This window comes from Vombatus ursinus, unplaced genomic scaffold (assembly GCF_900497805.2).
Source record: "Vombatus ursinus unplaced genomic scaffold, bare-nosed wombat genome assembly UNPS02014791.1, whole genome shotgun sequence".
In the NCBI taxonomy this organism is placed as follows: Eukaryota; Metazoa; Chordata; class Mammalia; order Diprotodontia; family Vombatidae; genus Vombatus; species Vombatus ursinus.
Window position 1 is genome coordinate 35,936,846 of NW_020954569.1, and position 22,526 is coordinate 35,959,371.

At 36.6% G+C, this 22,526-nt stretch overlaps 1 protein-coding gene across 1 annotated transcript in view; it reads right to left on the reverse strand.

The window, feature by feature from the left end:
- Positions 1-22,526, reverse strand: part of ADCY2 (adenylate cyclase 2) — a 562,787-nt gene that overhangs the window by 237,445 nt on the left and 302,816 nt on the right. The window contains exon 4 of the mRNA XM_027868958.1: positions 19,054-19,203. Within this exon, the coding sequence (XP_027724759.1) occupies positions 19,054-19,203 (150 nt within the window). The remainder of the gene's footprint in view (positions 1-19,053; positions 19,204-22,526) is intronic.

Genomic DNA, 22,526 nt, shown 5'->3' on the forward strand with positions numbered 1-22,526 from the left:
AGATTAAGTCATAAGATAGGCCAAATGATGAACTACACAGATAGCATACATACATGCCTATGTATCATGAATACTTTCTTCAAGGAAAAAAAAATCAGAAGGCAATAGACAAGGAGAGCACTAGATAACATCAAAAAAAATGAAATTATTTTAACAATATGGAAATTACTTATTACTGATAAGGTAGCCTCTTATATCTGCTATATGTATATAATCATAGCCACTGACACATTAGAACAACGATCAGACATGTTTATTAGTACGAAGTTAGAATACAAATGCCTAAAATAAAATAAAATGGTATGCGACTGAAGTAATTCCATCTTTATCTCTTTAAACAAGTTACTTATGATGAAAAGTGGGATATCAACGGAAGAAAGACAATAGACATTGAGTGTAATAATTTCATTTAGAAACTTAACCAATATAAATTCATTGGCATAAATTAAAGGACACAAAAACCTAAAAAGTGATTGATGAGGAAACTCTTGACATTCTTGGCAAGCCAAGAGATATGGCAGCCAAGAGCAAAGCTGGTTTAGACAACAAACTTTTATAAGATCATATGGAGAAAAATTACAGAAGACTATCTCCTCAAAAAACAGAGAGCAGCTGTTGGGGATAAAGGCAGTTTAATGAAAGCTGAGGAGAATCCCAATTAAGCAAAATCATGAAAATGGTCATAGATAAAATTGGAAGGGTAACAAATAAAAGAAACATCAATAGAGACTACCCTAAAAATGGATACATAGCTTCAACTTGAGTGGAATAAGGCAGAAGAACTATGTGTGACTTTTTTAAAAATGAGCAAAAAAAAAAAAAAAAAACATGAGATAGAATTTTAGTGTTGTTGAGTCCACTTAAGAAACATCTAGTCCACCAGGCTTCTCACTTTATAGAGAACTTCTCCAGCCTATGTTTTGTTTTTCTTGTTTTATCTTTAACAACAACAAAATAAACGGATCTGGACTTGTGAATTCATTTATATGGAAATACCTCTACCAATGTTGATGAGCAGCTGTTTTGCAACTCACAGTCCCCCAGTTTCCTGGAGTAACTGAAAGACTGAGCAAGAGGTCACAAAGGGAGTCTGTATTGGAGATAAGAATTGAACTCGGGTCCTTCTGGCTCCTTATCTATTACCTCATGGTGCTTCACTTGTTTGTCCTTGAAGACCAGAAAAACAGATAGAGGCAAGGGCATGGAAAGTAGCAGGATAGACTTATAATTCCTATCTCATTCTCTTCTAGTTTCACATCTTTAACATATAGGCAGGGAAAGGTAACTCCATATGGAAACATCAGGAACAGAGAAATTAGCATAACTCAGCTCTGCCAGATGACAGTGAGAGGCTTCTTCTGTGGCTAGAACACTGTGGAATTACATGAAAGGGTTGCATAAATCAAGGATAAAAAAATAAGAGAAGATGGTTTGGGGAATCTTGACAAGAAGAATAATTTATTACCAGGTATTTGGGAGGGACAGAATTGCCCAGGCAATAGCCAGTGGAATGAGTTCAAAGTATCCCAAGAGGATTGAGCTGGGAGGGAAGATATAGGAAGGAGCTCCCTCTTAGGCTCTAAATTCTAGCACAATAATGAAAATTGGAGAATTAGGCTCTTTGGAAATCTATCAACAGCAGTCCTGGGTAGGCAACTCCATGCCTATTCAACAGATTAATAATAATGATAATAATAATAATAATGATAATAAATGGCAACAAAACAATAAGAACAACAACAATAAATTGCATTAATATAGTTTTCCAAGTTTTGCAAAGACAAAAGGCACAAAAAAGAAATGTATTCAGGACAGTGCTAAGGAGAGTAAGTGAATACCCTGTAGTTATTTTTAAAGACCAGAACTGAATACAAGAAGATATTAATGGCATGGGATGGGAAATGTCATAGCAGGGCAATACCATGTAATGCTTTTTATATGTCCCTGGAAGATTAAATTGAATTAGTGTGTAAGGTAGTTTGTGAGTGGGGTAACAGTGCTTAAGAAGGGTTAGACATTATCAGAGTCCTAGCTGCTGCTTATAAAGTGGTTCAAAACCATTGATCTTAAGTGTTACATGACTCTGTCTATTGCTCTTTGACCTCTTCAAAGGTAAAAAAAAAGCTTTTTAAATTCAAAATGATTATATCATAAAGTATGGAGGATTTATGAGAAAACTTGGATAGGAATTACCTGTGTGTACCAGTGTAACATTTATCCATCCTGATGGAATCATTGCTCTACTAACCTGTCAAAGCCCAAATGCTTAGCAAGTTCTAAAGTAAAGTCATTATATCTTACCTCCTGAAAGTCTAGGAAGTGAGGTTCAGATTAAATGCCTGGGAAATTAACACAAGAGAGCATTTTTATAATTATAAATTAGAGAAGCACGTTTCTGTGCCAGGAGGTTTTTTTTCTTTCCTCTGAATGACACAAATAACCAGTTTGAACTCACTAAGAAGGGTCTGGGAGTCTCTGGAGATGCCATATTTCTCAGGAGGTTCAAGGAGATGATTACAAATGAACGCAAGAGTGACCATACCAGTGTACAAATGCCTATCAACCCTGGCTTCACTTACTCTTGGTTTTGTGTGAAAGTGTAATTGTTGTCATATTTATATATGACAGTGATTCTAGAGACATTTCTTGACATTGATATGTTTGTGAAGCACTTCATTTCCCTCAGGTAAAAGATACTATAAAAATATAATATGCCCTTAATGCTAGTCTGTATGATGAATTTCAGAAGGTGCAGAATTTTTAAAGTTAAATGTATTAAACATTATTAAGCTTGGCTTTTACTTAAGGCTTTCATGTACATGGATGGGGAAAGATATCACTTGTAATATGATAATAGAAAAAAATTCACTGCATTATACTGTATAATTCAGGAAGTAACCTTTCCCTCAGATGATACATGTTATTTTACTCCTTGCCACTAGCTTGTAAGTTATCACAAGACTCTTATTCTTCTGCAATCCTACTTGTGAAGGATGTGTTACTGGCTGGAATTAGATTTACAGATGGTGTAATCAATTTGTGAGAGTTTCCATACTTTAACTTGTCTTTGGAGAGCTCTCTTTGCTCCCACCTTCTTACTAAGGCTTAGGGGGAGAAATTGATTTTTTTTGTTATTTTTGAAAAAAAAACAAATAATGTTTTCTCAGGTATAGATTATTGGCTAGAAAATTAAAGATTTTTTCCTTTTTCTTGCTTTAGGAATATAGATGGGAAAGCATCTTACACTGACTAGTTGAATATATTTGCCATATTCTATATTTCATATGTGTCCTCTATCTGAAAGAGATATCATGGATAAAGCCATGATTGTATGTCATGAGTATCAATGAACTCATGTATTTGATGGATATGTTGATGAATACAGAATTACAAAACATTTGGTTCTATGAAGACAAAATTGCAATAAACATTATGTCTTATGAAATTGAATTTTTATGGAATATTCTATTTCATTTTTCCTTTCTCCACCTCTGTCTCTCTGTATCTTTCTCTGTTTCTCTGACTCTGTTTTTCTTTCTCTCTCCCTCTCTCCCTCTGTCTCTCCCTTTCTCTGCTTCTCTATGTATCTCTTTCTGTGTTTCTCTGATTCTATTTCTCTATTGCTATCTTTTTATCTCTCTCTATCTCTCTTGTCTGTTTCTCTTATTTCTCTTTGTCTCCCTGTCACTTCTTTCTGTCTCTCTATCGAAGTCTGACTTGTTTTTGCTGATTTTTCATCATTATTCACACAAAATAATGTGTTCAGAGCCCTGCTGATTTCAGAATGGAAAAATATCACATAGTACCTCAAACTGTGACAGCTGACAGCTACAATGGAAAGATCAAGACAGTGGGGGAATCATCAGAATCAGTACTTTTAGGAGGTATGAATTCTTAGTTGCAGGTTAATGACACTAACGAATGTTATAAAGTATTGCTAGTTTCTATATCTCTACTGTCAGGAGGGCAATAGAAACTTTGTGTAAAGGATAGATGGTTTCCAGTGATAGAGAATATGTCATAATGTGTTCACCTTCACATAGTATGTTTACCTGCATACATTTTCTATCAGTGCCCCCTCTGCCCCCCACCTCTACTTCACACCCCTCTAGGGACTAGGGACAGATACTACTTGAGTATCATCTGATAGAAAGGCAACTAGATAGCACAAATAGATAGAATATTAGACTTGGAATTAGGAAGACAAATTCAAATACTTTCTAGCTCTCTGACTATGGTTAAATTAATTCATTTCTTTGAGCCTCAGCTTCCTTATCTGTAAAATGAGATAGGTTGAATGCTGTGGCTTGTAAGTTGTCATCCAACTAAAAATCAATGAAGCTGTGAGGATTTTCAATAAATATCAGGGTGACTCTAAATTCACTCCTTTCTTTAGTGGCCATTATGCATTCTGGACTTCCCTGTCAGACCCATCTATGGGACCAGAGGGCATTACTAAAAAGAAAACTACTCTCAGTTATCGCTTACAGGTGTCTGCTTCTCACTTCTTCTATTTATGGGAAAAGAGGGAAGCAGAACTTGCTGTTTCAAACCTTCTCAAAGGTTACAGCTGGCTCTCCTAGGGGAGAAAACATAATGGGTTACTAATTAGGTTTAGGTTTAGTAATATCTACTATAGAAAGGATTTCTTCTTGTCATATCAAGTAATTAAAAGGTGAGGTCTGTAGTTCGAGGTATCCTTCTCTTGTCATTTGCTGGGGTGTTCAGCAAGGAATATTGGTCCTGGGCAATCACTATCTTTGCTGGGTCTTGTGTTTCTCTTATATTGTTGCTGTTCAGTTGTTTTCTGTCATATCTGACTCTTCATGACCCCATTTGGGGTTTTCTTGGCAGAATACTGGAGTAGTTTCTCCAGCTCATTTTACAGATGAAGAAACTGAGGCAAATAGGGGTAAGTGACTTCCCCAGGGTCACATAGCTAGCAAGTGTCTGATTTGAACTCAAGAAGATGAGTCTTCCTGACTCTAGGCCCAGCACTCTATCCACTGCACCATCTAGCTTCCCTGGTTTCTCTTTTATTAGCTGTAGTATAATCAATTATTTTTCCCTTAGAACCAATGGGAAGGTTCTGAAGGAATCCTTGATGAAAAAGGGGATAGGATCAACCCTACTAAGCCTTTTTTGAAGTAATAGCAAGCTTTGTGCACTGTCTATTCTGAAAAAAGGCTAAGACAAGATTCATTCCATTGTGCAATCAATAATTTCAAATATGTAAAAATCTCCTCTGGGGCTACTCCCTGAACTCATATTTATATTTAAAATCTGGGTCCCCAGAGGAGAAGCTATAGGCTCTCAGGATTATAGAGACCCTATGGGGCTATATTTTTAACATGGTAGCTCATGACCTCCTCTGGAGTGCTTACCATTAACTCTCCACCAGTAGACCATTAGTTTTTAGCAAAGGAAATTACTAAGGTGATATAGTAAGAAGAGTTGATACAAAAGAGTTTCTACCCTACTCCCCTCCTCTCCACAAAAACAAGCAAACAAACAAAAAAACCCCCAAAACCTTCATGAGTCACTGTCCTACAAAAACACACAGCACCATGGAAAAAAATGGACTAAAAATTAGAGCACAACAGTAGAACTCTTGTGATAAACATGTCAGATATGTCTATGTGTTAAAGAGTAATTCACCACTACTAAAAGCTCTCTCTCTTTGTAGAGTTCTCATGCAGTCCCTTGCTGGGAATGATTTTTGTGCTGGACAGGTCACTCTGCTATTACTTTAAGCTGCTTCCTTCTTGGGTAGCTGTTGTCTCTGTCAGATCTAGCTTCATATTTAGCTGCTAATCCTCAACTGGGGTTCTACTACCCTTTTAGAAAGAGCAAAGACTGTTAACCTAGGAAAGTCACATGTCTTTTCAGCTTTGCTCCAACTGTGAAGCTTCCATGTCCCAGACAGGATGTGGGAAAATAGAAGTATGGCTTCTTCTTTTGATTTCTCTCCCCAATTCAGTGCTGGGTACCCTGGGTGTATCTCTTTGATCCTGTCTGGTTACACGAGACCTGCTGATCTAGTCACTCCAGTTACATTGTCAATGGAGGGGGGAGGAGACCCTTTGGACTCCCTCTCCTAAGACTTTCACTTGTTTTCCTCTGATACAGACACCAGGATATATCTCCATAAATAGAAAACTGCTAACTTCTGAACTTGGGATCCTCAGCTAATGGACATTCCCTCAGTTATTTAAAGCCCCTAGTGGGCATAGTTATCTTTGTTGGTTAGCCAACCACATGGCATACGTCTTAATTGTAGAGGGGTTTGCAGCTAATTAAGGGGTCAGAGCACAGATGAATCTTGTTCACAACATTACATTCTAAACACAACCCTTAATTAATTGATTGTGTAACTATATTAATTGTGCCTTTTGGGTCTTCCTTGATTGCATTAATTGAGGTGGGGAATTAACTATATCTAAACAAATATATAGTAGGAACCCAGAGGTCATCGTGCTCAACCCTATCACTTTAAAGATGATAATAAGTCCCAGAAGTTTTAATTTTCTTGTCTAAGGTCACAAAACTAGTTAGAGACAGAGCAACTCTGGGCCTAGACTGCAGAAATGCTGACTACTGGTCCCAGGCTCTTCCTACTATCTATCAGGCCTTTCCCAAAGCTAGGAAGCATATCCAAAACAAAGAAACAATAAGGAAGTTAATAAAAATGAATGGATTATTATTAATAACAATAGGGGCAGCTAGGTGGTACAATGGAAAGAGCCTGGCCTTGGAGTCAGGAGGATGTGAGTTCAAATCCAGTCTCAGACATGTGACAGTTACTAGCTGTGTGACCCTAAACAAGTCACAACCCCAATTGCATCACCAAAAAAGCAAAAAAAAAAAGCTCACATTTACATAGCATTTTACTATTTCCAAAATGCTTTCCTCAGTTTAATCCTGTGAGATAAATAACTTAAATATCAATATCCCTATTTAACAAATGAGGGAACCAAAAATAATTTTAACAGAGAAAGTGTCCTAAAAGTCAGGGCCTAGGGTGAATGGCGTCTTGTACACCCTAGGAGCACTTGTTCTAAAAGATTGTATCCCAGTGCTACATTTTTTCTAGAGAACTAAGGGGCTTGGCCTCATAGCTCTTATTTCCCACCTGATCTGAAACTTAAAACCAAAACAATTGTTTTGTCATAGGTAAAATAATATAAAAATAATTGCTAGCTCGGTAACTTATATGGAAAATAAAATTCATGTCTGTGTAAATGTTGTAAGCAGGATATAAAAGAAAGTCTGATTTTAAAAGGAATTTTAAAAAGTTTTCCATTATTTATCAGATGGGGGAGAGAGAGAGAGAGAGAGAGAGAGAGAGAGAGAGAGAGAGAGAGAGAGAGAGAGAGAGAGAGAAACTGTGAGCTGTCAATCCTCACTCAGAGTCAGACTCTACTCTTTCTGGATTCATTTAAAGTCAGTTTGTAAAGTGTCTCACTCCTGTAATGAAAGGGTTTTGCTGTGTTTTTCAATGAGACATTTAAAAGCCCACTCATAACTTTTCAGAAATCCCACTCATTTAAATTTGCTACATCTTCAGAGCCCTGTTTTTAAGCCCATCATTATTCTGCCTCCTTTTTGAGGATGGTAGCTGGTGTTGACATTCATCTCGATGCATACTTTCCTACTCTTAAAAACTCCCACCCTTAAGAATTCCTCCAAACATTTTTCCCCCTAGTGTGTTAATACAAAATCACCAGAAAAGAACTGAAATAGTAATTATGTTAACTACTGTACTCATCAATGTCAAAATCTAACACAGCTTTAAAGATTCCTTACCCTTGCATATTGTCATCACAATTGGATCTGTGAGCCAAGTATTTTAATAGAAGGCTAGTTAAAATGCATGTTCTGCTGCATACCTGGATTATTAGCAGGCCAGTGATTTCATGCTTGTACCTCATCTTTGACATAAAAATAGTGTTGTTCACAATAAAAGGACTGCCTGTTTCTATACTTCCCACTGGAAGCACATTGACAGCTCATGGCAATAATGCTAATACAACCACAACATCATGGGGACCCATCAGTGAAAGAGGAAACTGTAATGTACACAAAATCAAATCAATAACATTTTCCAGTAGCTGGTGGCTTTTTAGGCATGTACTAGAAGGGTCACATGATGGATCCACTGCTTTGATCCTCGTGTTTTCAGGATATGTAACAAGATATATTTGAACATATATCTTGCTCTTAAAATCTTGACCCTGGTCAGAGTGGATCCCAGAAGGGAAGCCATGAAATTCCAAATATGATGGTTCTGAGATCTTTTTGAGTTGGATATTCCCTAGACCAGTACAGTTTGCAGCTAATCCATGCCTTATTATCCCATTCAATTCTCATCCATTTCTTTCCATAATTCATACAAAGAAAATATCTCCAGTACACTGGAGACCTTCCTCTGATTCTCTTAATATTCTGGGAAAATTGGTATAACATTCAGTCTGTTTGTCTGTTATTTGAGGAACTTTCCTGTTTACTGTCATTAATAATATTACTGTATTATAGTTAGAAACAGACATAGTATAAGTTATTTGGAGGAGGTGTTTGTAGGGGAGTGGGGAGGATATACGATTTATCTTTCTCAACTGTAGCCAGAATAACAGGTTTCAGGAAAGTAGGCCCCAATGGATCATGTGACTGGATCAAGCAGAGAGTTTTCCATTATCAAAAGGGTTGTCTGAATCTGTCGATTCAGAAACTGATTTGTCCCTTTAAGGAGGCAGATAGTTCTATTAACCATCAGACCTGTCATAGAGTGTTCAATGTAGAAGGTAGGATGTGATCTCCAACCTTTAGGGTATGCTGAGAAGCAGTCAAAAATTCAGCCTAAAAGGAAGATAATTGCAAATGACCCAACAAGACAGGATACAGTGAGGGGCAGGACTGAATGGTGCTCTAACTCCCTCCCAACTGACTTTCTTCCCTCTCCTTTACTTCATCATTCTCTCTCCCCCTCCTCCTATAACTGGCAGCAATACTTCTGTACTGGGAGAACACAAATACATCCCCAGCACACTCTCATGTTTTTCCTTTCCTTTTCTAATCATTTTTCTTGGTTTGGGACTGAGAAAACCACATGAACAGGTGTCAAGATACTTATTTCTATCCTAGCTACAGAAGGAACTTCTCTGCCTAAATTCTTTAGGGTTACTATTTAAGATTATATTCTAATTTTAGATTTCATTTTGTTGTATATGTATGTTTGCATCAACCTAGAGATTTCTGTCAATCACCGTAAGTTTTCTAGCCTCCATTCCTCGTTAAGTCTCTCAATCTTTCTCTTTGCAGTGTTGAGGAAAGTGTTCCCTTTTTACCTGAAATTCTTTTATGCCCTCTAAGTTGCATTTTTCCTTGAACATTTTCATCATCTGTACTTTACTGGGAATTTGTTTTTTTTCACCTTTCTCAATTCTTACTCAACCTAACAATGTTCTAGGTAGCCATACTCAGAAAATAACATGATATGGCCATATTGTGCAATAATCTAGGTACATTGGAAAGGTGACATGGTATATTAGAAAGAGCTTTGAATTAGGAGTTATGAAACTGGGATTCTGGCTCTCCTAGGTGAGTGACCATGGGCAAACCATATAACCTCTTGAGGCTTCACTTTTCTTTACTGTAAATTGAGGTAGATGTGCCAGATCTCCAAGTTCTTCTCTAGCTCTCCTATCCAATGGTTCTGATCTTATCATTGCATGATCTTATGATTTTACTTCCCCTCCACCCCCATATCCTACACCAGTTTCAGTCTGATAATGTTTTTAATGCTAGATTTTCATGTACAACTCTAGCCATAAGTCACATGTGCTAAAGAATCTGAGTGTCTGAACCTATTTTATGTCCATATATATTTTTATATTCACTACAAACAGTTGGTGACCTTATCAATTGCCATGGATTCAATTATCATCTCTATGCCTATGATTCTCAGTTCTATTTATCCAGCTGTAACCTCTCTTTTGACTTCATCTCACATCTCTAACAGTCTATTGAACATCTCAAACTGGATGTACTGTAGGCATCTTAAATTCAACATGTCCAAAACTGAACTCATTATGTTCCCCCCAAACCCTTCCCATTTTTAATTTCCCTATTACTGTCAGTATTACCATTATCCTATTCACCAAGACACACAACCTAGATACCAGGACTCCTCATTCTCTCTCACCATCCTTATCCAATTTGTTGCCATGCCCTGTTGATTCAGCTTCTGACATTTTCACCACCCTGGTGCAGGCTTTCAACATCTCATTGCTGGACTATTGCAATAGCCTGCTGGTTGGTCTCCCTGTCTCAGGTCTCTCTCCACTCAAATCCATCCTCCATTTAGCTGGCAAAGTGGTCTTCCTTAAGGGCAGATCTGATTATGTTGACACCTCACCTCCTCACTTCCTTTCTCCATTCAATAAACTCCAATGAGTACCTATTACCTCTAGGATCAAATATAAAATCCTCTTATTAGCTTGTAAAGCCCTTCATAACCTGGTCCAATCCTACTTTTTTCCATCCTCTTATATTACTTCTCATCATGTAATCTGTAATCCAGTGACACTATTTCATTGTACAAAACACTCCATACATTTTCACTAGCTGTGTCCTATACATTCCTTATCCCTGCCTCCTGGCTTGCCTGGCTTCCTTCAAGTCTTAGTTAAAGTCCTATCTTATGCAAGTAGCCTTTCTTGTCCTTAATCTTAGTATCTTTCTCATCTCCAATATATCCTGTATATATCTTGTTTATACATAGCTTGCATCTCCTCCATTAGACTGTGAGCTCTTTGAAAGTGGTGACTTTTTGTTTGTTTGTTTGTTTTACCTTTCTTTGTATCCTCAGCACTTATCACAGTGCCTAGCATATAGTAAACATTTTTAAAAAGGCTTGTTGACTGACTTACTAAGGTATAAGCAGAAAAAGAATGTGCTACTTTTGTCAACTGCATTTCTGCAACTACTCCACCTAAAATATAGAATTAATCCAGGTAATAATTTAACTCTATATGATACAATAATTCTGAAAGTACTTAAAAAACTGTTTCTCCAAACACTCATATAGCCTTTAGGCAAAAATAAGATCATTTAAAGGCATGTATTGTTTTATAAAATACTAATTGACAGCAATACAGTAAAAATTCATAGTTTTCTAATTTATCACACAGGTGACAGAGATTTCTTTATATGATTTTCTTTCAAATGAGGAACTATGCTTTCTGTATCCAGAGGAAAAAAAAATTGATAAATAGAAGTATGTATAGAATAATTTTATACACATATATATGTGTATAAAATTATTCTATATATATACACATACACACACATACATATAAACACACACACACACATATATATGTGTCTAGGACAGGGGAGGGGAGGGAAGAAAAAAAGAAATTTATATGATAATTTTGTTATATATTTGGAGGGAATATCAACTGTGCATAGTAGAATTGCAGCTTCATGTGCAATCATCTTTTTTTTTATTGTGCTTTGAAATGGAAATGCTTATTTTATTCCATAAATTAAAATTAAGTAAAATAAAAGAATGAGGAACTATGAAGAAAATGGCATTAGGAAAGAACAGAAAACAGCCTAGCACAAGACTCCTTTGTTATAATTTCATTTGACACAGAGGAAATACAGAACTAAAAAAAAAATCTGACCAAATTTTGCACAAAAGAATGACTAAAAATCTTAAATCACAGAGATTGGTCCCTCCTCAACTCTTGTAGCACTCAGTAATTATACAAAAGTATTCATTTGGCATAGAAAATAGTCTGCTTTGTATTGTTATAATATAGCCCCAGTGACTGCCTGGTTATATCTTTGGAGATAGAAGGTGAACTATAATATTCCTTCCACCAGCAGAGGAATATGGGTGTTACTAGCTGAGTCTGGCCATACCTTTTCCCCTTGCTACCAGGTGGTTCCTGATCCCTATTCACTGATCTCAATTCTACCTCGAGAAAGAACCTTCTCTTTGAATGCATTGGGGAAAAGAGGACAAAAAAAAAAAAAAGAATGAGGAAACATGACCCAACAGCCCAGTCTTGTCCCAAAAAACAAAGTGGTGATTTGACTCATTTTAATCAAGGGCAAGCCAGATACATTTTAGTTCTCCTTCTGGGAAAGTATATCAAGATTATTAATAAACCAGCACCATAAAATTCTCTCTTGATTTAACTAAGCCTCCAGTCAGCCTGGCACTTTTGAACCAGGGCTTAAACATTAGTACTTTCTACATCTCTGTATATCAGTAACAAAGCTTGTTTTTCTCTATTCAAGAACCCTGCCCCTCCTCCATCACAAATAAGGAAACACAAAAAAATTATGATTCATCCCTTACGTCAAATGGACTCACTTTGACAGTAACTTAAAAAGTCAATAACTTTAAAGAACAGAAAATTCTGCAATTAAACATTGTTCTAGTGAATTTAAAAGGAGGACAGGGTGGGGAGGTGTGTGTGGGGGGGTTGCATTTCTTCACTCAATTCCTGAATTCTTAGCCAAAGGACACTTCACCAAAGATCAGACAATCTCATGCTCTGGTAACATTTGTTTCACTGGCCTCAGTGGAGGACAGTGTCAGCCTCCTCTGTAGAGTTTTGGAATGCTAACCACTCCATGTTCTTTATGCTCAGAATCTCTCTTGCAGAGCCCCTCTCTTTCTCATTATATACACTTCTGTTGCCAAGATTTTCAGTTCAGCAATCCTCACCTTGTCTCCAAATACCACTCCCAGGAGGGTTCCCAAATCTCTTCAAGGTAGAGAAGACAGTGAGACTATTTCCTTAAAACTATATCTTCCAGAAACCCATGTAGCCAGACTCCAAACGCTTCCCTTTAATTACAGAGGTTCATCTCAAAGTCTGTTACACTTATTAACTTTTAAATTGTTCATCCTATCTTTCCAACCAGAGTATAGAATCTTCCATATCTCTAATGGTTCCCTGTGCAGTGTAGGTATGAAATCCATTTAATAGGGATTCAGTGCTTGGTGATGTTAAAAGGTCTAAGACGTTTGTGCCAGTAGTTGTGAAAACACAATCTTTAACTTATCAAAATACCAAAGTGCAAAGACTTTAAAATTCAGTAATGCTGTCTTTCTTTGAAAAAAAATCCACTCTAAATTCAAATTATTTTGCCAGAATTTTCCATAACAAATGGTTTTATCTTAGTAAAAACTTGGAAACAAGATTTTTTTTTTTTTTGGAATTCTCTCTGAGCCACATTTTTCAAGAAGAAAAATCTTTCCTATTATGGCCAAGTGAGGGATTTACATCTTGTTTTGCTGATCAAAGAGTTATAGTTCTTTCATTTATTTCCCCATTAGCTAGAAATTTAGGACATGTCCAATAAAGAAATTAAAATATGAGTAAACATAGTGTTACATTTTTACTTTACAAATGTATTCCAGTTCCTGGAGAACAGACATATATTTTACATATAAAGCGTGAAATTCCAGACAACTAATTTGGTCAACTTCAGGTGTGTTTATATTTTGTTTGTTAAAAGATAGATAGTTACATCACTGAAAATATTCTCCAGAAGTTCTTAATAGCAATGATAAGCTAACTTTTAATAGAATTCCTTCCATCCCAGAATCAGAACTTTTCAAATGACAATACTACTGACATGATGGTTATATTTTATTTCAATTGATCAGTAAGTGTTTATTAAGCACCATGTATATACCAGGGTAACAAGTCGATGCATCTACGCATCTACCTTACTGCTGAATCCCCCACACTCCCTCCCCTCAATACACACACACACACACACACACACACACACACATACACACACACATGCACACACGCACGCACACACGCACGCACAATTTAAGCAACAATGACAGCAAAAATAAACAATAAAAACCATTTGCATGCAGCCAAAATGAAAGGCTACACCTTGTCAGCAGACCTAGAGCTTGATGTGATATCTTTGTGTCTTTACTTTTTCATATTTACAAGTTAGAAAAAAGTATGCCCAAATGAAAAGCACTTAGCAAACTTTAAAATACTATATAAATGTCAGCTATTTTTATGAAGTTCATCATCCTTCTTCTGTTAACAGTTTGAAAACAACTGATAAAATCTAAAATTCTATGAGTTACACCCCAGAAAAGGATAGTTTACAAATAGAACTTCTAATTTCTTTTGAAAGAATGGGAAAAAAAAAACAACAACCTAAGCTTTTCATTCTTGTATAAGAAGCAATATTCTATTCAATTCACTTTAACAAGGACTTATTGACTGCCTTCTATGTATAACAGGCTTAACCAGTGGAGAAAGAGGGTTCTTGTGTTGCTCTGCATCAATGTCTCATCAATTTACGAAAGGCCCTGACAGATTCCAGTCACAAAAACCTGCAGGCCTCTTCAGGCTTGACAAGGGGCCTTTTATAGTACAGTCAGGGTACATAAAAGATGGTTGTGACTCTCTAAGGATCACTGAAGAACATTGAACAAAGACAAAGCTCAAAATTAACAGTGACCTAATTTAATTCTAAAGCAAGGTCTCATCTCACTAAGTTTTATAAAGCATCTTTCAAGATATATTTTCTCAAGATTTTTTAATAGTTCAATCTTTTACTCTTTCCTAAAACAAAAACAAGTGATCAATTGTGCTTCTTTGCCTTATAAGTCACTAGTATCCCTACATTGTGCATTTTACTTTGATCATGTTCATATTGCTTTTTCCATTTCATTCTCCTTTCTAGGACTGATTGATCCTGCATATTCTCCAGAACACTTTAGAAAACACTGGTTGGGGGAAGGAAACACAGGGCATCATGGTATTATCTATACTATCAAATTACACACATCATGGCAAGGGGCCAAACCTCCAAAAGGCTCTACATCACTCTCTTGCCCTCTACCATGATCTTAGAGCCACTTACTAAAGAGTCAGAAGGCTTGTATTCAACTCCCAGCTTTGATGTTACTTGTGTGATTTTGGACAATTCAATTAATCATACTGGCCTCAATTCCCTTTTATGTCAAATGAGGAGGTTGGGCTACATAATGTCTAAAGACATTCTAGTTCTAAATCCTATGATCCTACCTCTAAAATCATCCCTATATCACTCTCATAGCACAGCATGTGAAATCCAATATACTTTGTATTCACTTGATATGTGTATTTGGATGAAGATGGTTTGAGACAGAAGTTTTCAACCTTTGAGGCTGTATAACACTTCCATATTGTTTTCTTTGACTAGGAACTCTAATCTTGCAGGTATGCTAGGGCATAGAAGAAATCACAGGATTTTAGACCTGGAAGGGATATTAGAAATCATTTTGCTACATTTCATAGATAAATGTGCTGAGGTCTGCAGGTGTCAGGGCCTTTCCAAAGTCACACACGATATTTTGGGACACATATGAAACCAAATACCTTTTCTTTTGATCCTCATTTGAGTAGGAACCCTGAGATTTGAAAGAGTTTTTGTTATATCCCTGTAGTTGCCTGATATGTGGTAAAAAATTTGGTCATTGACTTGAGTGTTGTCTGGAGTTCAATAAATGAGCATGAACCATGAAAGTGTATGCTTTTTAATTAGGGAAACTTTAATTAATGGGGAATTTGATGAATGACTTTCCATGTTTTAGTGGGGCAAAAATAGGTGACTAGACCACAAGACTTGGAGTCAAGAAGACTTGAGTTCAAATCCTGACTGAGATATTTATTAGCTGTGTAAACCCAGAAAGTCCCTTCTTGCCTCTCTCAGCCTCTTTCCTCATCTGTAAAATGGGGATGATAATAATAGAACATACCTCAGAGATTTGTGAGGATCATGTGATATAACATTGGTATAGTGCTTTGCAAAACTTAAATCACTATATAAATTCTATTATTATTAGAAATGATCACTAAGATTCTTTTTATCATCATCAATGAGCGTCACTTCCTCCTATATCATCCTGAGTGACACTTGTTCAGGTCTCTGTAAATGGTTCATAGACATTATACCCAAAACACTTAGGGCCTTGCTTCTGGTTCTGTTAATAGCTCTGGGAGGTCTTATACTTTCCATCTATTATCTCTTAGTCCTGCTACTGTCTTCCATAGTCTTATATGTTCTGGATGACTTTTTTATGCTAATTATCACATAAATGTTATCACTGATACTATTCTGCAGCCCATTTATATCCAGGTACAGATCATAGTGTTACATTTCATACGGTCACTTGAAATGTCTTTTTTCATATCCAAACTATGGGGTTTTATGGTATTACTGTATGAATGAGCAGATGGAATTCATGTTTCCAAAAAAGAAATGAATGCCATGAGATCAGTCCAATCGGGGGAAAAAACCCAAACAAACAAAGCAACAATTTCAATACTGAGGCTGAGCTTGATGACTCCCAATGCCACAATATATTTTGAAGTAACTTTGATTGAAGAAAATAAAAGCTAATGGCACCAACATTAATGTGAATGTTCACAGAAAGCTGTTGCCTTAAATAGAACAATGGGGCTAATTTCTTTTATAGACTGGGTTCTCAGAGATCAAGAGGCATCTTGTGAAAATCAAATAAGCAGCAGACTCCTCAATCAGATGTCTCACCATGCCCTAAAATTAAACACGGCATGTATAGAACTCATTTGTAAATATACTAGACATCTTGACCCTTTCCTGATTTGTCCATTGCCAGAGGTGGCACTATGATTCTAGTTATCTAGAAAAATAACCTTATTTAAGATCATCTTCAGTTCTTTTTTCTTTAATTCTACTCTTAATGTGTCATCATGTTCTATCAGATCCTTTTATTATATATCCCCCTCCCCCAACAGTCCCTTTCCTCTTGAATCTCATAAGTCATAGAAAACATCCAAGGATAAGCACTATTGGGAGAGCCTCTGTATCGGAACCAACCACCTGCTTTTTGCTCTCTCCCGAGGACTTGATAATGATCACAACTCACAGTCAATTCTATTTATTCAATAAGCACTTTGCCATTTATTCCATTCATCCAACAAATATTTACTGAGTGTTACTTGTGTGCACAGTAATACATACACAGCATATGGATGCTGTGGAGGTAAAATATGGAGGATCTTATAATTTTGCCAACACAGTAGTCAACACATACATAAATGAAACAACTAGCAAGCAATGATAAAAATATAAACAAGATGGGGCTATAACTTAGTTTATTGTTATCATTATCATCACATTTATAGTAAGGATTCCTATTCAGGTATAAGTTGTATTACAAGCTCTGAAAGGAGTTTTCCTATCATGAGAATCTCTGATTCTACAATTGTAACCTATTTGTTGTTCATATTTCACTCAGATTATTCTTGGTGGAAGAAGAGTAGAATGGAGAGAGAAAACAGCAGTCTTAGGCCATTTCCAGGCTGGAATGTACTTGTCTCTCTGCTCTGCCAATCAAAGTCTTTATTTTGCTTCGATATTCTGCTCAGTGCTCATCTCCAACCTTGCCATACAAAGTCTGCCTGTCTATAGCCACTCACTCCAGTAAGTTCCATGCCTTCCTGTCAACTCTCCCTTTCCCAGCATTTTCTACAAAGCAGTAATTATCTTAGTTACACATTCATTTATATTTCCCCCTAAATATTCAGCTATACAGAATACATACTGCAGTAGGTGCTGTGGGAATTACAAAACTAGCAAAACATATGGTCCATGCTTGGGAGTCCATTATATTGTAAAAGAGGAATTTATCATCTGTCAGTTTCTCGACATTCAATTACGCATACTGTCAGAGGAGACTGTTAGTATAACATAAAACTACTATTATTTTCCTGCTATTCTCTTTTCTGTCACTATTTAGATAGCACACTTATCTAAGGCAGCATAGCATAATGGAAAAGAGAAAAAGGCAGCTGACTTCTCGTCAGGACAGAGCTCCATTCCAGTTACAGGTATGGCTCTTTCTAAGTAAGTTGGACAATGCTTAGGGAAGTAATGAAACTTATTTAAGCCCCAGGTTTTTTCGTCTGTAAAGTGGAGATAAAAACAGCCGGAGCATCATCTTCCCATAATTGTTGTCAAGATCAAATGGGATAATAAGGGTAATGTTACTGGATAAACTTTAAAGCACGTTTAAAAAAATGACCCAAGGTTCCCTAGGTAACTTTATTATTTCCTTCCCTATTACCACCATCTAGGTGCCTTTTCCCTCCATGGACTTTGTGCCAATTAATTATCAAGAGTTCTGAGCTGGAAAAATCTATTGGTCAAAGGAGACCAGGGCTTTTCCTTAGGAAGCATAATGATAGGAATTAATGGAATTGGAGGCTGAACTAAGAGATGGGCAGACGTGGGTAGGTGTTGTTTTGGATAGAAGGAACAACAAGATCACAGACCTAGGATTAGAGGGGTACACAGAAGCCAGTCAGTCTAAGTCCTTCATTTTATAGATGAGGAAACCAAAGCCCAGGGAGGTTACCAGGAAGCAGGACTCAATCATATTTATTTTGTATCCCATCCACTGGATCTAGCAAAGTCGCATACATTGTGGGGACTCAATGAATGCTTGCTGATTGATTTGTGTTAAGCATGTGGCTAATCTAGAGCTGACATTTCCTTTCCAGGGTTTATTCCAGACTTCCTTTGCCAAACCCCAACTCTTCAGTCAGAAGCCTCACTTCAGCCTTGGAATTTATGTGCTGGAAGTACCCTCTGCTCCTGCTTCATCTCCCTCTGATTGGATGATTCCTCCCAGAACCTCCAGGCTTGCCTCTGGACTTTCTCTACCACACACTCTTTTTAATCTTCTCTCTTTAGAATGTAAACTCCCTGTTTTCCCACAATTCTTGGGAGGTGGTAAGTGTTTCCTACATTCTAGTTGTTGGACTATACTTGATCGAAAACTTCTTTGACAAGTGGCCAAGTCTTCTATTTTGTATTTCCATCAGTGTTAGGTGTAAGATGCACATATCAATGACCATCGCACTGACTCACTGGACTGCTCATCCTTCGTATTTAAAATGACCACATCAGTACAATTCCAATGAGAATAGTAACAGAGACATAAGACATAAGGGTTAAGGTTACCTGCTGTCGCTTTTCAAATTCCAACTTGATTCTGGACTTAATGCAATTACAAGTATCCTGATAGGTCTGCTGTAGAGCCAGTTCCATGAGGTGCTTGTGATAGGCTCCTGCCAGGTTTCCACAGATGAAAATGATAACATTTGCTAGTATCTAAAGGGAAAAAAAGAAAGTCATTATATTTAATCAATTGACAAATTTCATCAATCAACAAATCAGGAATTTCCTGTGTACAATTCACATTTATAGATCATCATCATCTATAACAAGCATTCATTAAGCACCTACTATGTGACCAGCTCTATGCTAGTTGGTGGGGATACAAAGAAAGGCAAAAACCTGCCGTGGAGGAACCCATTTTCGGGTGGGGGGATAAAGTGGTACATAACATGTTAAAAGCAAAAAAAACACTGTATAATCTAAGATATACCCATAGACAATGAAAACAGATAGTGATCCTAGAGGGAATAGATTAGTCTATAGTGGAAGTGCCTTTTGTAGAAGGTGACATTTGAACTGAATGTGGCAGGAAGTTAGAGGCACCAGAAGGTAAAAGTGAGGAAGGAAAGCATTTCAGTCCTGGGGAAGAGTCAGTCAGAAGGCATGGAGTAGGGATATATATGTATAGTCATATGCCAAGAACAGCAAGGACAGTGTAGAAGTGTAGATGAATTGCAGAATATGTGGGCCAATATAAAGTGAAGGAAGAAGCAAACATATATTAAGTGCCTCCTATATGCTACGCACTTTACAAATATCTCGTTTAATCTTCACAACAACCCTAAAGGTAGGTACTATTATTTTCCCCATTTTGCAGATGAAGAGACTGAGGCAGACAGAGGTTAATGACTTGCCCAGAGCTAGCAAGTATCTGAGACTGGATTTGAACTCAGGCCTTTCTGCCTTCAGGGCCAGCACTCTATCCACTATACCACCTAGCTATCCAGAACCCTGGAAAGTAGGAATAAACCAGGTTTGAATGGCTAGAAAAGAATGTGTCACAATCTAGTACCCATCAACAATCACCAAGAGATAAGCACTGTATTTTTGTTTCATGTCACTTCTATTCTCATAGCTAATTGTTTACTCATTGACCTGGTAACTGCTATGTTCATCAAAAGTTGCTAGCATCTTCAAACAGTATTTGTTGAGGAACACTTTCACTGATGTTTCTTTGCTTACTAAGATAATTATTTTGACATCCTTTTGAACTACTAAGACTTTCCTAGATGACTATAATAGAATACCATCTAAAAGTTAAAAAAAAAACATTAGGCTGAAAACAGAAATATCAGCACAATTGAATAGATTAATGCTCACTGTTAGATAATGAGCAGAGTAATGTAATGAAGAATCCTGGGCAAGGAATAAGGTTCTATTTCTACTTCTTTCATTAAATAGTCATTTGGCCTTGGACAAATTTCCTTTCTATACCTCAGTTTCCTCATTTGTAAAATGAGGGCTCTAGATTCAGTGATCTCTAAGGTTTCCTTCAAGTGTAAAAATTAAAAAAAGTCTATGAGTCTAAGCCAACAAACAATTCAGGGGCTTCAGCTGTGAAAGTCATCAATGAGAAACAGTCCTCCATTTAAGGGGATAGGTAGCTCATAAAATAGATGACTGAATCAGAGTCCGAAAATATATCAATAGGCTAGATAGAAAAGGTGGCATAATATGGAAAGAGCAGTGAATTTAAAGTCAGACTATTTGGATTTGAATCCTGTCTCTGCTAATTATTGCCTAGGTAATCAGACCTTGGGCAAATCCCTTAACTTCTCTGGGCTTCTATTTCCCCATCAATAAAATAGGGGTTATACTAGATGACCTCTAAGATTATGTACAACTTTGAAAATCCTTTGATCATAAATTAGTCTCTTTACTGTAGTTGGAGTCAAAATAGTAAATCCTGGTGAACTCCCTGACCACCAATTTTTTAAAAGAGATTTTTATCTCCCTAAAGAGGAATTCAGTTTCAGCTCTCTGATGTACATGCTAATTAGATGCTGGTATCCTTTGCTGCTGTAAAGTGACAGCCCTTAGTACTAATAACACTGTGAGCTTTGCTGGTGTGGAACCCTTTGTAGAACAGTAGCATAAGGTAGTAAGGGGATGAAAGGAGTGAATACCCAAACAAGAGGCAGCTTTTGTCTCCCACCCACCTCCCTGTTCTAACTACAAAATACTAAACTTCACTGTTATTAAATGCGGCTATGAAAAAACAACAATACTAGTTCTCCAGGAAGAAGGTGAATTTCTGCCCCCTCCACCTCCCACCCACATGAAAACACAGAACCTTCAAAAGGATGTAAACACATTAAAGAATAAATTTCTCCAAAATCAGAATTAAGGATAAAAGTACCCCATGAACAAAACCTAGCTGGTGCTTATCATACTGGGTTATGGTCAGGGCTACCACGGTGCCCTATATAAGTAGGAGGTACCATTATATATGACTGAGATATAAAAGGTCATATGATTAAAAATAAAAAAAAAAACTAAGGGCAAGGAAGAAATTACCTTTTGGAGTTATTGATGGGGAATAGTTCATGATCAAATGTGAGACAGAATATCACAGAAAATAAAATGGTTAGTTTTGATTGTATAGAGATTTTGCACAAACAAAATAAATGAAGCTAAAATTATAAAGGAAACAGAAACTAGGGAAAAAATCTTTGCAACTAGTTTTTCTGACAAAGGTCTTGTTTCCTATATATTTAAGGAAATGTTCAAAATTTATAAGAATAAGAGGCATTTCACAACTGATCAATGGTCAAAGGATATGAACAGGTAGTTCTCAAAGGAAGAGCACTCTATCAACAAACATATGAAAGATGCTCCTATTCAATGATAATAAGAGACATGCAAATTAAAATAATGCTGAGGTTCTACTTCATACCCATTAGATTGACAAAGTTGATTGAAAAAAATGGGAAATGACAAATATTGTAAGGACTATAAAACAACAGGAATATTAATAGAGTATTGATAGACTATAAATTGGTCTAAACATTCTCAGTAGCAATTTTGAACTATGCCTTAAAAGTCACTAAACTGTGAATACTCTTATACCCATTAATATAACTACTATGATATATGAATGGTATGGAATACTATTATTCCATGAAATATGGCAAAAGGGAGAGTTTCAGAAAAACCAGGGAAAAATTGTATGAATTGATACAGAGTGAAATGAGTAGAATCGGAGAAAATTTTTATTTAATAACAAAATGTTGTAAAGACAAATTTGGAAAGACTTAAGAACTCTGATCAGAGCAATGACCAACCATGATTTCAGAGGTCTGATGAGCTATGCTTCCTATCTCCTGATGATGTAATGGATTCTAGATGTAGAATAAAATTTGTGTTTGGACATGGCCAATGCGGCAACTTTTTGCTTCATTCTGCATGTTTGTTTCAAGCTCTTTCTTTCTTTCTTTCTTTCTTTCTTTCTTTCTTTCTTTCTTTCTTTCTTTCTT